Source organism: Ochotona curzoniae, unplaced genomic scaffold, assembly GCF_017591425.1.
Source record: "Ochotona curzoniae isolate NIBS_2020 unplaced genomic scaffold, NIBS_Ocur_1.0 scaffold_4701, whole genome shotgun sequence".
Classification (NCBI taxonomy): Eukaryota; Metazoa; Chordata; class Mammalia; order Lagomorpha; family Ochotonidae; genus Ochotona; species Ochotona curzoniae.
Genome location: NW_024467122.1, coordinates 49,164,975 through 49,178,322, shown reverse-complemented (window position 1 = coordinate 49,178,322; position 13,348 = coordinate 49,164,975). Strand labels below are relative to the sequence as shown.

At 39.2% G+C, this 13,348-nt stretch overlaps 1 protein-coding gene across 1 annotated transcript in view; it reads right to left on the bottom strand.

The window, feature by feature from the left end:
* Positions 1-215: 215 nt before the first annotated feature.
* Positions 216-13,348, bottom strand: part of KNL1 (kinetochore scaffold 1) — a 55,894-nt gene continuing 42,761 nt past the window's right edge. The window contains exons 18-26 of the mRNA XM_040969113.1: positions 11,890-11,967; positions 11,585-11,624; positions 8,720-8,821; positions 8,018-8,118; positions 4,912-4,980; positions 4,165-4,274; positions 3,523-3,641; positions 2,943-3,065; positions 216-1,500 (exon numbers count right to left, since the gene is read on the bottom strand). Coding sequence (XP_040825047.1) covers positions 1,386-1,500; positions 2,943-3,065; positions 3,523-3,641; positions 4,165-4,274; positions 4,912-4,980; positions 8,018-8,118; positions 8,720-8,821; positions 11,585-11,624; positions 11,890-11,967 — 857 coding nt within the window. The 3' untranslated portion in view covers positions 216-1,385. The remainder of the gene's footprint in view (positions 1,501-2,942; positions 3,066-3,522; positions 3,642-4,164; positions 4,275-4,911; positions 4,981-8,017; positions 8,119-8,719; positions 8,822-11,584; positions 11,625-11,889; positions 11,968-13,348) is intronic.

Genomic DNA, 13,348 nt, shown 5'->3' with positions numbered 1-13,348 from the left:
GCAAAGTCAGATATGGAGAGACAGCAAGGATCTTCCGACTGATGATTCATTCCCCAAGCGGCCAGTTACTGGAGCTGAGCCAATCCAAAGCCAGGAGCAAGGACCTTTTCCTAGTCTCCCATGTGGGTGCAGGGTCCCAAGGCTTTGGGCCGTCCTTGACTGCTCTCCCAGGCCACAAGCAGGGAGCTGGATGGGAAACAGCACTGCTGTTAAAAAGCTAATTTAAGTTGTATGGGAAAAAAGACCATATTAATAACTTCAAACATTTTTCAAGGAGTGTATAGAAATAGGGAAACTATTAATTTTCATGAGAAATGAATTTTGACTTTGAAGCTTCAAAGGCCATATGATCTTTACACTTTATTTCAGATAAAGAAACCAACAGGGAAGATAACATTCCAGGAGATCTATAGGACTTTACCCTGATCCTAGGTAAGAAGCAAATTTTAAGGAAAATTAATTTAAAATAAAAATATACTTCAGCTTAGAATTAAATATAAACAAAGCAAAGATTATCATGATTAGGATTTGACAAAAGTTTGGGTAAAAACGCTTTCATATTTGTCTACCTCATAGATGGATATACTTACTTTTGAATGAGGAGGGTGTATTTTCAGCAACAATACTTGCTCATAGATTTATTACTACTGCCAAAAATTGGTTAAACTGGTATTCTGGGTATTATACTGTTACGCCACTATTTAATAAATGATAGTTGAGACGTTTGCTATAAATCAGCTTCAGAAGATGGAAATTGCTTAGCAAAAAAAGTATTTTCTCTATATACTATATGATATATACATCTCCATACTATATCACAAAACATTATTTACATATGTACTGAGTTAAAATGAATTAGCTTTACCTTAAAAAAAAAAACTTATTATGAAAATAGACATCATAGAATGAAAAGCAAGCCCTTCCATTTGATTTTTCTTAACATTGACATTAAAAAAAAAAAGATGAGTTGTTTGTAAACAGACATGTTTCTATTCCAAAAATATCTGCTAGGCAAAGCCAGGCTACTGAAAATTACTAGTACTGGCTCATGTTTTTGTTAATGGTAACTTCTCTTATGCTTGAATGTTTCTCCTGAGGACACCTTACAGCACACAATTTTAGTCAGGGGAAAATTTTACTTAAAATGTACTATTACTTAAACCTTTGGAACAAAAGTGAATATGGTGGTAGCAAAGTGTTTGGGACCTTACATCACCTCCATCCAAACAATTTTGACAACTAATCATACCCATCACTTATAACATCATCAGTGAGAATTTTACTAGCTTCTATGACCTAAAGACACACGATAAACTGCAATGGAGACCCTAATATAATGTGACTAAGCGCATCCTGCTTGGTTGTTACAACCATGGTCCATGGATTCAGTGGTAGACATGGCAGTCATGTAGCAGATCTTGGTAAATTTGCTTGACCACATTCTTCAGATAGTTGTCTTCCAATGGCACTTTAGACAGAATGGCAGCAATGCCATCTTGGCTGGAAAGAACAAAAAGGTTAATAACTTTTTCTGGAAAGTTGTATTTATCTTCCATTCAGTGCAATGCATGTTCTTGGGTAGTTTCTCTCACTTCTTTTAGAACAAATGGGGATTTCTGGAAATAGCAGGTTGTTCAGTTTAATATGATTCCAAAGTAGACCCGAGAACTAATTCTGTATGCAACTGTGAGGCATTTTATTTTACAGTTTTCTTAAGATTTATTTGTTTTTATTGGAAAGGCAGATTAGATTTATAGAAAGGAGAGAAAGATCTTCCATCTGTTGCTTCACTCCCAAATAGCGGCAATGGCCAGAACTGAGCAGATCCAAAGCCAGGAGCAAGGAGACTGATTCCGGGTCTCCCACATGGGTGCATAGCCATCTTCTACTGTTTTCCCAGGCCACAAGTAGAGAGTTGGATGGGAAGTGGAGCAGCCAGGGCACAAACCAGTGCCCATATGGGATCCTGGCACTTATAAGGTGAATATTTAGATATTGTGCCACACACTATGAGGCATTTTGAGGTAATTTCTTTCATTTTCTAATTTAAATGGTTGGTGATGACCAATGGATTTAAGGTGGGTCCATTTTAAATTCTACCTTCCTCCAATTTGTCAGTAGCATGTATAAACAATCACAAAATTTACCACTGTGTAGTAGGAAGGACGCCTTTTTATGTCTATTTCTACCAGCTAATTGAGAAGAGTATAATGACCCAGAGTTTATTTATTTTTTTTAAGGTTATAAAAGTTGTATAATGGACCTCAGATATATGAAGGAAACAATATGGAAATAATAGTCTTACCCACTTTCCCTGTAGCCCTTGACCCTTTTTGCCCCAATTAACTATGTAAAGACTGTCAAAATAAAAAAAAATTATAAAAAAAAAAGTTGTATAACGGGAAAAAAAAAGTATAAGGGATTAGTTTTATCTACAATTTTTTCATTTTTAATTCCCACTTTAGACAAGAATGCTCTAAAAATAAAGCAGGTATAATAATACATCAATTGTTTCTAGCATTCACTGGATGTAGCAATGAAAGTCACTGACTTTCAGAGTTAATGTTGGGACAAAGCAGGTTAAGTCACCTCTTGTGATGCCAACATCCCATATGGTAACTGATTTGTGTCCTGAATGCTCCATTCTAATATATCTCCCTGATAACGTGCCTAGGAAAGCAGCAGTAGGCATCTCAAGTACCTGAGACTGGGCTTTGGTCCTTCTTAGCCTTGGTTTGGACAGTGAGCCTAGGGATGGAAGACTGATCTCTCTATAATTCTACCTTTCAAATAAATAAATAAATCACAAACAACAACAACAAAAAAATAAATTCTTCAAATCTAAGAGAACTGACCTTTCACATTCACTACAATCCATCCATTTACTGACCACTTTGAGTGATCTTTCGAACTAAGTAACAAAGGTAAAAAGGGAGTCTTACCTGGTGCTCCCAATGTGATTTTCAATTGTAAACGGTACTGGGACATATGGATAATGGGCAGAGAGAGACAATGTTATCTCAAACTTTGCAAATGCTGCAGAGCTGGCAAACAAAAGTGTCAGGCTGTAAAAGACAAGATTTGCAACTAAGAATACAGAACAAAATTATAGGACATTTGTCTTTTACACTGGCTTATAAAACTTAGGTAAATATTTCTTGTCTTACTGAGGGAACAGAAGATAAAAAACTTAGAACAAGGAAGGTATTGTAATGATTATTTTTCAATATTAACAACAAATCATACTAATAAAATTAATTTTTAATAAATTTTTGACTTACTATTTCCTCCCCAAATCATCAGAGTTCTAACCCTTAATACTTTGGAATTTGGAAATTCTTGTCACTGCAGATACAAATAGCTAAGCTGAAATCTTGATGAAGTAGGGTAAACCCTTAATAGCTCCTGGAAAGAACTAACTTGTTGACACTACAACCTCAGGTTTCTAGCCTCCAGAACTGTGAGATGGTAAGCCACTTGATTTGCAGTATTTTGGCAGCCCAAGAGAATCAACACACTTACTCAGTATTTTCCACATGTATGTTCATAAGGTTATAATATGTTCCCCATCTCATTAAAAATTCAATCTCCTCTCCAAGGAGTCTGCAATGGTTCACCACCAATGAAAGTTCTTGAAGCATCTAGGGGGCAGGGAGGATTGATGAGATTATCAAAACCTTTAGTTTTTGATGGCTCTTTTATAAAGAAACAAAAAAGTTATATAAAATATAAAAACAAATAAAAAGAAACAACAAATAAAAACAAAACAGTCACATAATACAATGTAATAAAAAAAAAACCAAAATAAAAAAAAACACAAAAAGAAAAAAAAAGTCAAACTGAATACATTTATCATTTCAGGTTATTTTAGGAAAGGTCTTCTCATTATCTGGGTCTCCAATATGGACAAAAGGGGCTTGCAATGGAAATGAAGCAACTGGCACATGACCGGTATCCATATGGGACACTGGCTTTCAGGTGATGATTTTGCTGTAGCACAATATCAGCCCCTAATTTCAACATAATTTTGCAGCAAAATAAGCATAATCATTTAATTCAATTTTCCACAACATTTTTAAAGTAAAATGTAAAATTTCAGTTCTATTTATTTTTAGGGGGACACACAATACAAATTTTTTTTCTATTTCTGAAAGCAGGCTTTACCTTGGGTACCTGATGCTGGGTGGTACATGTCTTCTTCCAGGATTCCTGTTCCTCAATATACTGAAAAATAAGCTTATGAACCAAAAGGGAGGAAGGCGGGGCTTTATCTTCTGGGGGAGAAGAAAATCAAAAGCAGGGCATTACTTAATATTTATTTATTTATATAAGTTAAAAAAATACTAAGTTCGCAAATTAAATAAGCCTGAAAACTACTAATGCAATGGTGTCCTCTTCATTTTTTATTTGCAGCATTATTGTAACACATATGGTGAATATAAGACCTTCTTGCCAAAATTTAAGACTTAATCACATACAGGATAGCAATTAATTAAGAGGGTGGGTTAAAATTTAATACAAAACTGAGTTTAAATCATTTCTTTACTATCTTAGTGACCCTAAATATAACACTCAAAAATTTTCTGCTCTCTCTAATTGGTAAAACGAAGAATAATTTCTTCCTCATAGTGTTGATACAAGTACAAACATACACCACACAAAGTAATTTACTCATAATCACAATTTTAAAATTATGAATCCTATATAATTGCTCAAGGCCTAGTAATATTGCCTAGTAATAGTAAAAAAAAAAATCCTAGGACATTACACCAGAAGTTTTATGCCTAATACTCATAGAAAAAATTGCTATGATTGCTTAAATTTAACTTAGTAGTAAAGAGTTCTTAAGGAGAAATTTATATCTACAAAATACCAACGAAGTTTTAGAGGCCAAAAATGTTGTGAACTTACCATCTAACAGAGACTGAAACTTCAACTCAATAATCTTCTTAGAAGCCTTACCCAGGAAAGAGAGACCAGCTAGAAAGAACCAGAAAAAGATAGTATTTGTTTCTATTGTCTGATTTGAGCCACATTAAACTCAGTACTTGAGAATTCTACTCCTCTCTGTGGCAGGGCTATTCACAGGCAACTGAAGGTCTATCACATTATCCTTTGCATTATCTCCACTAATCTCAACCAGCTTAACTAATAACTTGGAAAGAAATTTAAAACATAGCACACAGCTTTGCTCATTAATATCACTTCTTTCTATCCCCAACATCTGTGCAAGAAAAATTTTATTTTTATTTTTTATTTATTTTTTTATTTTTTTATTTTTTTTAATTTTTTTTTTATTATTTTTTCATTGGAAAGGCGGATATACAGAGAGGAGAGACAAAGAGGAAGATCCTCCGTCCGATGACTCACTCCCCAAGTGAGCGCAACGGGCCGATACTATGCCGATCCGAAGCCAGGAGCCCCCCCTGGGTCTCCCACGCAGGTGCAGGCTCCCAAAGCCCTGGGCTGTCCTCGACTGCCTTCCCAGGCCACAGGCAGGGAGCCGGAAGGGAAGCGGGGCTGCCGGGACTAGAACCGGCGCCCACATGGGATCCCGGGCGTGCAAGGCGAGGACCTTTAACCACTTGCGCCACCGCGCCGGGCCCTATTTATTTATTTTTTATTATTTTTTATTGGAAAGGCAGATTATAGAGAAAAAGAGACACAGAGAGAAAGAGCCTCTGTCAGCTGCAACACTCTCCAAGTGGCCGAAACAGCCAGAGCTAATTTGATTCAAAGCCAGGAGTCGAGAGCGAGGAGCTTCTTCCAGGTCTCCCAAGGGGTGTAAGGTCCCAGGCTTTGGTCATTCTCAATGTCCTTCCCAGGCTATAACAGGGAGTTGGATGAAAAGAGAAGCAGCCAGGATACACATTGGCACCCATAAGGGATCCCGGTGCGTGCAAGATTTAGCCACTGGGCCACAGCGCTGGGATCTTTATCTAATAAATTAAAATTGAATTAACACTAAAGCGATAAGATTTTTTTATCCCTCCTTTTTTTTTTTTTAAAGATTTATTTTTATTATTTTTCATTGGAAAGGTGGATATACAGAGAGGAGAGACAGAGAGGAAGATCTTCCGTCCCAATGATTCACTCCCCAAGTGAGCACAACGGCCGATACTATGCCGATCCGAAGCCAGGAGCCTCTTCCGGGTCTCCCACGCAGGTGCAGGGTCCCAAAGCTTTGGGCCGTCCTCGACTGCTTTCCCAGGCCACAGGCAGGGAGCTGGAAGGGAAGCGGGGCTGCCAAGATTAGAACCGGCGCCCATATGGGATCCCGGGTGTGCAAGGCGAGGACCTTTAACCATTTGCGCCACCGCGCCGGGCCCTATCCCTCCTTTTTAAAGGTTTATTTTATTTATTTGAAAGATATCTAGTTGGGCCCCAGTTTGTATCCCAGCTATTCCATGTTCCATCTAGCTCTCTGGTTTTTTTGTTTGTTTGTTTGTTTTTGTTTATTCTTTTCTGTTTTTGTTGTTGTTTTTCCCTGCTTGTGGCCTGGGAAAGTAGTAGAGGATGCCCCAAAGCCTTGGGACCCTGCATCCTCATGAAAGATTGAGAAGAGTCTCCTGGTTCCTGGCTCCTTGCTTCAGATTGGCTCAGTTCCAGGCATTACAGCCATTTGGAGAGTAAACCAGTGGATAGAAGATCTTTCTCTCTGTCTTTCCTTCAGTCTGTAAAAATATACCTTTCCAATGAAAATAAATAAATCTTAAAAAAGAAATTTGCAGAAATAGAGAAAACAGATCTTTCATTTGCTGGTTCATTTTTGAAATGGTAATAATGGCCAGGACTAGGGCAGATGAAAGCCAGGAGGTAGGAACTGCGTCTCCCATATGAAAAACTTTGGCTGTCTTTGTTGCTTTTCTAGGCACATCAGCAAGGAAAAGGATCCTAATGAAGCATCTGGCACTTGATGGAGCCATTTGATGGTGCAATGGCTTAGCCAGGTACTTCAGACTGCTGGCCCCAGTGACAGAGCCTAGTAGGTAAGACCTCACTTTGCATGCACCAGGATCCTACTGGGCATGGGATTGTGTCCTGGCTGCTCCATTTTCCACCAGCTCCCTGTTGTACTCTGGAAAAACAGTGCAGAATGACGCAAAACCTCTGGATACTAAACCCACGAGGGAGACCCCGAGGCTTTCAGATTTGCTCAGCTTCAGCTGTAGTGATCACTTGGGGAGTGAAACAGACAGAAGATCTTTCTGTGTTTCTCCTTCTCTCTTCATATCTGGATTTCCAATAAAAAGAAATAAATCTTTAAAAAAAGGTTTTGGGCCCAGCACAGTGGCCTAGCAGTTCAAGTCCTTGCCTTGAACACCCCAGAATCCCATATGGGTGCTGGTTCTAATCCCAGCAGCCCTGCTTTCCACCCAACTCCCTGCTTGTGGCCTGGGAAAGCAGTTGAGGATGGCCCAATGTTTTTGGGATCCTGCACCCATGTGGGAGACCTGGAGGAAGTTCCTGGCTCCTGGCTCCAGACTGGCACAGTACCAGCCATTGCACTCACTTGGGGAGTCAATCCTGGGACGGAAGATCTTCCTCTCTGTATATTTGAATTCACAATAAAAATACATAAATCTTAAAAAGAAATTTTTTTTTCAGCAGTGATATTATCATGCCGTTAGTTAGCTATTCATTTTTAAAAAATATTTATTTTTACTGGAAAGTCAGATTTACAGAGAAGGAGATACAGAGAGGAAGCTCTTCCATCCTCTGATTCACTCCCCAAATGGCCACAACGGCCAAAGCTAAGCTGATGCAAAAATCAGGAGCCAGGAGCTTCTTCTGGGTCTCCCATGTAGGTGCAGGGTCCCAAGGTTTTGGGCTGACCTCTGCTGCTTTCCCAGGCCACAAGCAGGGAGCTAGAATGGAAGTGGAACAGCCTGGATACGAACTGGTACCCACATGGGATCCTGGTGCATGCAAGGCGAGGACCTGAGCCACTAAGCTACCATGCTGGACCCTAGCTATTCATTTTTATACAAAGGGTTATTTTAATTGCACTACTCACCTATTGGTTCTCCAAAGGTAATGTTAAGTTGTATTGTGTCATAAACAAAGGTGAATATAGCTTGATCATCACTCCACTCAATGATATCCCATTCAGACAAACTGGAGAGAGAGAAGCAAAACAAAACAGTATTTTTAAGATAAAAAAAGATATCACACAAACAGTAGTAAGAGTTGCAAGTTGTATTTTTCCATTACATTTGGACACAATATTATAACTTAAACATTGTAACTCAACATTCAATTATATACTGAAGAAAAGCCAAATCTATGTGAAAGTATTCCATGTTTTTAAATTTCATAGTTCTCCTATTTTGTATAGTGTATCAGCTTAGCAATGAGTATGGTAAATCCCTGAGGGCACACCACACTAGAGGATAAAAATTTTGTAGCAGTACATTAAAATTAATTAACTGGATTTCCATTTTTTTTTCTTCCTCTACATGCTATATCTTTATCTATTGGACTGTTAGGCTTGTGATTGTGAAGTGATAGAAAAATACGCCATTGTAATAAATAATATGTGAAAAAGAATAATGGGAGGGAGATAGGAAAAGAAGATGGGGAGGATGGAAGCAGGAGCCTCTAGCTTCTAAATATGTGAGATGCTGTTACTTTGTAAAAAAGCAACAACTGCTCCATCTGCTTCAGATAATCCTTGAGGCACAGGATCAATACACAAATGACACCTGCTTTTTCTTACCTCAATTGGTCCAGTAATTCCTTAGTTCTATTTGTTTGCTTTTTCATGCAATCTATTTGAGCAAGGGTCTGCGCTTTTTGAAACTTCAGTTCTGCAAGGTTTCTGTAAATAAAACCAGGAACATAAGGTCTTTGCTAGAGAATTCAGAATTCACTTTGTACAGATAAAACACTTTTATTGGGGCCAGTGCCCACAGGCTAAATCTCCACATTCAAGCACCAGCATCCTATATGATAAATTTTGAACAATTTATACATGCTGAAAACAGACTAGAAGAAGCAGAATTTAAAATAGGCCCACTTTAAACCCACTGGCTGTCACCAACAGCTTAGATAAAAAAAATTTAAATCATTAACTCAATTAAAATGACTCCCAGGCCTGGAGTGATGGCTTAACAGCTAAACCCGTACCTTGCATGTACTGAGATCCTACATAGCCACTGCTTCATGTCCCAGCTACTCCATTTCCCATTCAGCTACCTCTTGTGGCCTAGGAAAGCAGTCTAGAATAGCCCAGTCTTGGGAATCTGCACCTACATCGGAGACCTGGAAGCTCTTGACTCTGGCTTCAGATTGGTTCAGCTCCGGCCACTGCGGCTATTTGGGGAGTATACTAGCATTTGGAAGATATTTCTCTTTTTTTTTTTTCTATAAATCTGCCTTTCCAATAAAATAAGTAAATTTATAAAAAATGGCATCCATTTCTAAGTTCTTAGGTTTTTTTTTGTTTTGTTTTTTTAAGATTTGCTTATTCTTATTGGAAAATCAGATTTGCAGAGAAGGAAAAACAGAAAGATCTTCCATGTTGGTTCACTCCCCTGTGGCTGCACCACCTGGAGTTAAGCTGATCTTAAGATAGGAGCCAGGAGCTTCTTCTGGGTATCCCACATCGGTGCAGGGTCCCAAGGCTTCAGCTGTCCTTGACTGCTTTCCCAGGCCACGAACAGGGAGCTGGAAGGGAAGAGAAGCAGTTGCAATACAAACTAATACCCATATGGAATCCCAGTGCATGCACGGATTTTAGCCACTAGGCTAACAAGCCAGGCCCAGTTTAGTTTGATTTTTGCAGTGGAGGGGAAGAGATAACTTCACATCACATTTTCACTCCCTGGCTAATAGCTGGAGCTGGTCCAGTCCAAAGCCAGAAGCCCAGAGCCTTTGTGTCTCCCATATAGGTGGCAGATGGTTTGTCACTTCTTTTTCAGTCACATTAGTACCGAAATAGATCAGAAGTGCAGCTGCCATGACTAAAACTAGTGATCCCATAAGGGATGTTGGCATTGTAGGTGGCAACTTAGTTTGCTGTGCCATAATACCAGCATTAGCTTTGAATTTTGAAAAGCAGCAGGCAAAGGCTGGGTGCTGTGGTTGTAGCAAATTAAGTTGCCACATGTAATGAAGAATCCTATATGACTGATGGTTCTAGTTCCATTGGTCCGCTTACCTTCCAGCTATTTTGCCTTTCAAAAAAAAAAAAAAAAAAAAAGTACAGACCAAAATGAAGGAAGGTAATAAGAAAAGATGGAAGGAAAGAAGGAATGCAGGCAGGCACGTAGGCAAGCATTAGACTAGAACAAGTGGAAGCCCCAACAATTTTACTTCCAATGTGCCTGATGAAATAGTTGAAGATGACCCAAACACTTGGACCCCTGTCACCCATATGAGAGTCCCAGATAGAGTTGCAAACTCTTGGCTTTGACCTGCACCGGCTCTTGTCTTTGCAGCCACTTGAGGAATGAAGCAGAGGATAGATGATCTCTCATTCACTCACTCTCTCTCTCTAATTCTGCCTTTCAAATAGATAAATAAATCTTAAAAACTGAAAAAGAGCCTGGCGTGGTAGCCTAGCAGCTAGTCTTTGCCTTTATGGGAGCTGGTTCATATCCTGGCAGCCTCGCTTCCCATCCAACTCCCTGCTTGCTGTCTGCAGGAGCAGTTGAAAATGGCTCAAAGCCTTGGGACCCTGCACCTGCGTGGGAGACCCAGAAGAAGCTCCAGGCTCCTGGCTTTGAATTGGCTCAACTACAGCTATTGTAGCTCTTGGAAAGTGAATCAGTGGATGGAAGATCTTCCTCTCTGTCTTTCCTCCTCTCAGTATATCTGACTTTGCAAGAAAAATAAATCAAAAAAGAAAAAAAAAGGAATAGATCTTCTTAGGAAAGGTGTGAGTCATTCTCAAATCAGAATTTTGAAGATGTCTTGAAATCCATATGAAGTGTTATTAAATATATAACATTATTAGTATGTATGAAACAACATACTTTTTATAAGTAGCACAAAATATTTTAAAGATGCTCAACCTAAAACTGACAAGTGCAATAATTTTGTTGCCTGTATTTTTTTAATTTGCAGAAATAAATAAAACTTATCCTTCATAAATCATTTTGCTAGCATAATTTAATGTCAGCAAAACATTATCAATTGTCACATTGATTGGAATTTTGCATTTTTTCTCCATTACTGATACTTAATTTCTGTTACTCTTACACTTGGATATGATATGCAAACGTGAAAAATATGCTTCTCATTTATTTGTTTGTAGAGCAGAGTTACAGAAAGAAAGAGGGAGAGGCCAGTGTGCCATCCACTAGTTCATTCCCCAAATAAATGCAACAGCCAGAGTTAGGCCAGTCCAAATTAGGAGCCAGGAGCTTCTTCTGAGTTTGTCACCTGGATGAATACACCCAAGGCTTAGGCCATCCCCTGCTGCTTTACCAGGCTCATTAGCAGAGAGCTGGTAAGAGTGGAGCAGCCAGGACTCATACCACGCCCATACGGGATGTGGCACCCCAGGGGAAGGCTTAGCCTGATAACCCACAGAGCCACCCCAGCATCATGTTTTCCGATACTTGGCATGAAGGCTGACCTTTGAAGCACCTGCTCTTCTGTTTTCAGTTGTTCCAGTTCTTTGAAAACAAAACAAAAGAAATGATGTTTAGAATGTTGGCGCAAAAATCACATCTTATTAAAAGTTTTATTGGACTTAATCTCATTTGATATAAGAATCTTTAAAAGTTCCTGTAAAGTACATACTATAAAAAATATACACGAGTTTAAAAATATTTTTGCAACAGAATAAATTTAACTGTTAATTTCATTTTTCTTGATGTTTTTGAAGTCTCTATAAGAACAAGTCAGACAGAGGGGCATTCAGCTTCCTAGCTCACTTACCTTTCTCTGCAGCTTTCATTTCAGAACTCCATTCTTCCGCAGGATTCACTTTTTCTGCATCTTCCAAACTGTTAGTTTCTAAAGGACACAGCCCATATTGGAATAAATGTCAATACTTTACTATGGTCCAGAAATGTGGCACCGCATGTAAAGCTTCTGCTTGCAGTGCCAGTATCACATGCAGGCACTAGTTTGAGCCCTAGCTCCTCCACTTAGAGGTGACTCCCTACAAATCTGCCTGGGAAAAAGGCCTGGGCCCTTTGCACTGATCTAAGAGACCTGGAAGAAGCCCCCAGATCCTGGGTTTGGAACGTGCAGCTCCAGTCACTGTGGCCATTTGGGGAGTGAATCAGTGAATGGAAGATCTGGTTTCTACTTTCGTTCTGTAACTCTGTTTTATTTATATATGACAGTATATGTATATAATATATATATAATATTCTTAAATATGATATTATATATTTACAAATAAATAAACCTTTTAACAAAATAATAGATTGAGCCTGGTACAGGGACTCAATTGGATAATCCCCTCCCCTGAAAGTGCCAGGATCCCATATGGGCTCAAGCTCATGATCTGACTGCTCCACTTTCCATCCAGTTCCCTGCTTGTGGCCTGGAAAAGCAGCAGAGGACAGCACAATGCCTTCAGACCCTGCACCCATGTGGGAGACGAGGAAGCAGCTCCTGGCTTCAGATTGGCTCAACTTTGGTTGTTGCAGCCACTTGGGGAGATTCTGCCTTGATCAGCATTTGGGGAGTAAACCAGCAAATGATTTAATAAAATGAAAAAATTAAAAATATATAGATATACATTTTTAAAAAGATTTATTTATTTTTATTGGAAACACAAACCAGATTTACAGAGAGAAGGAGAGACAGAAAGATCCCCTATCCGTTGGTTCACTTCCCAAATGGTTGCAATGGCTAAAGTTGAGCTGACCTGAAGCCAGAACCCAGGGTCCCCTTGGGGTCTCCTATGCAGGAGCAGGGACCATAGGTTTCTGGGACATCTTCTAATGACTTTCCAGGTCATAACAGGGAGCTGGATGGGATGTGGAGCATCTGGGACTGGCACCGGTACCCAGATGTATCCCAGTGCTTGCAAAGTAAGGATTTAGCCATTGAGCCATATATTTTAAACTGAAAATCTAGGAGTTATTCCTTGATCTGATTCCACCAAGGCAACTTCAGGCATGACTCAAATCTCAATAAACCTACAGCAGGTGAATTTTGTATGGCTCATGAATTATGTTACAGATAACCAAATGGTCCTTGACAGACACAAGGTTTCCCTTCTCTGTGGCTTCCCATCTAAAGCACGTTTAGATTTTAGCACAATTTTTTAAAAAAGATTTATTCATTTTCATTGGAAAGTTATATATACAGAAAGAAAGATATGGAGAGAGTAAGATCTTCCATCTGCTGGTTCACTCCCCAAGTGGCTGCAAAGGTTGGA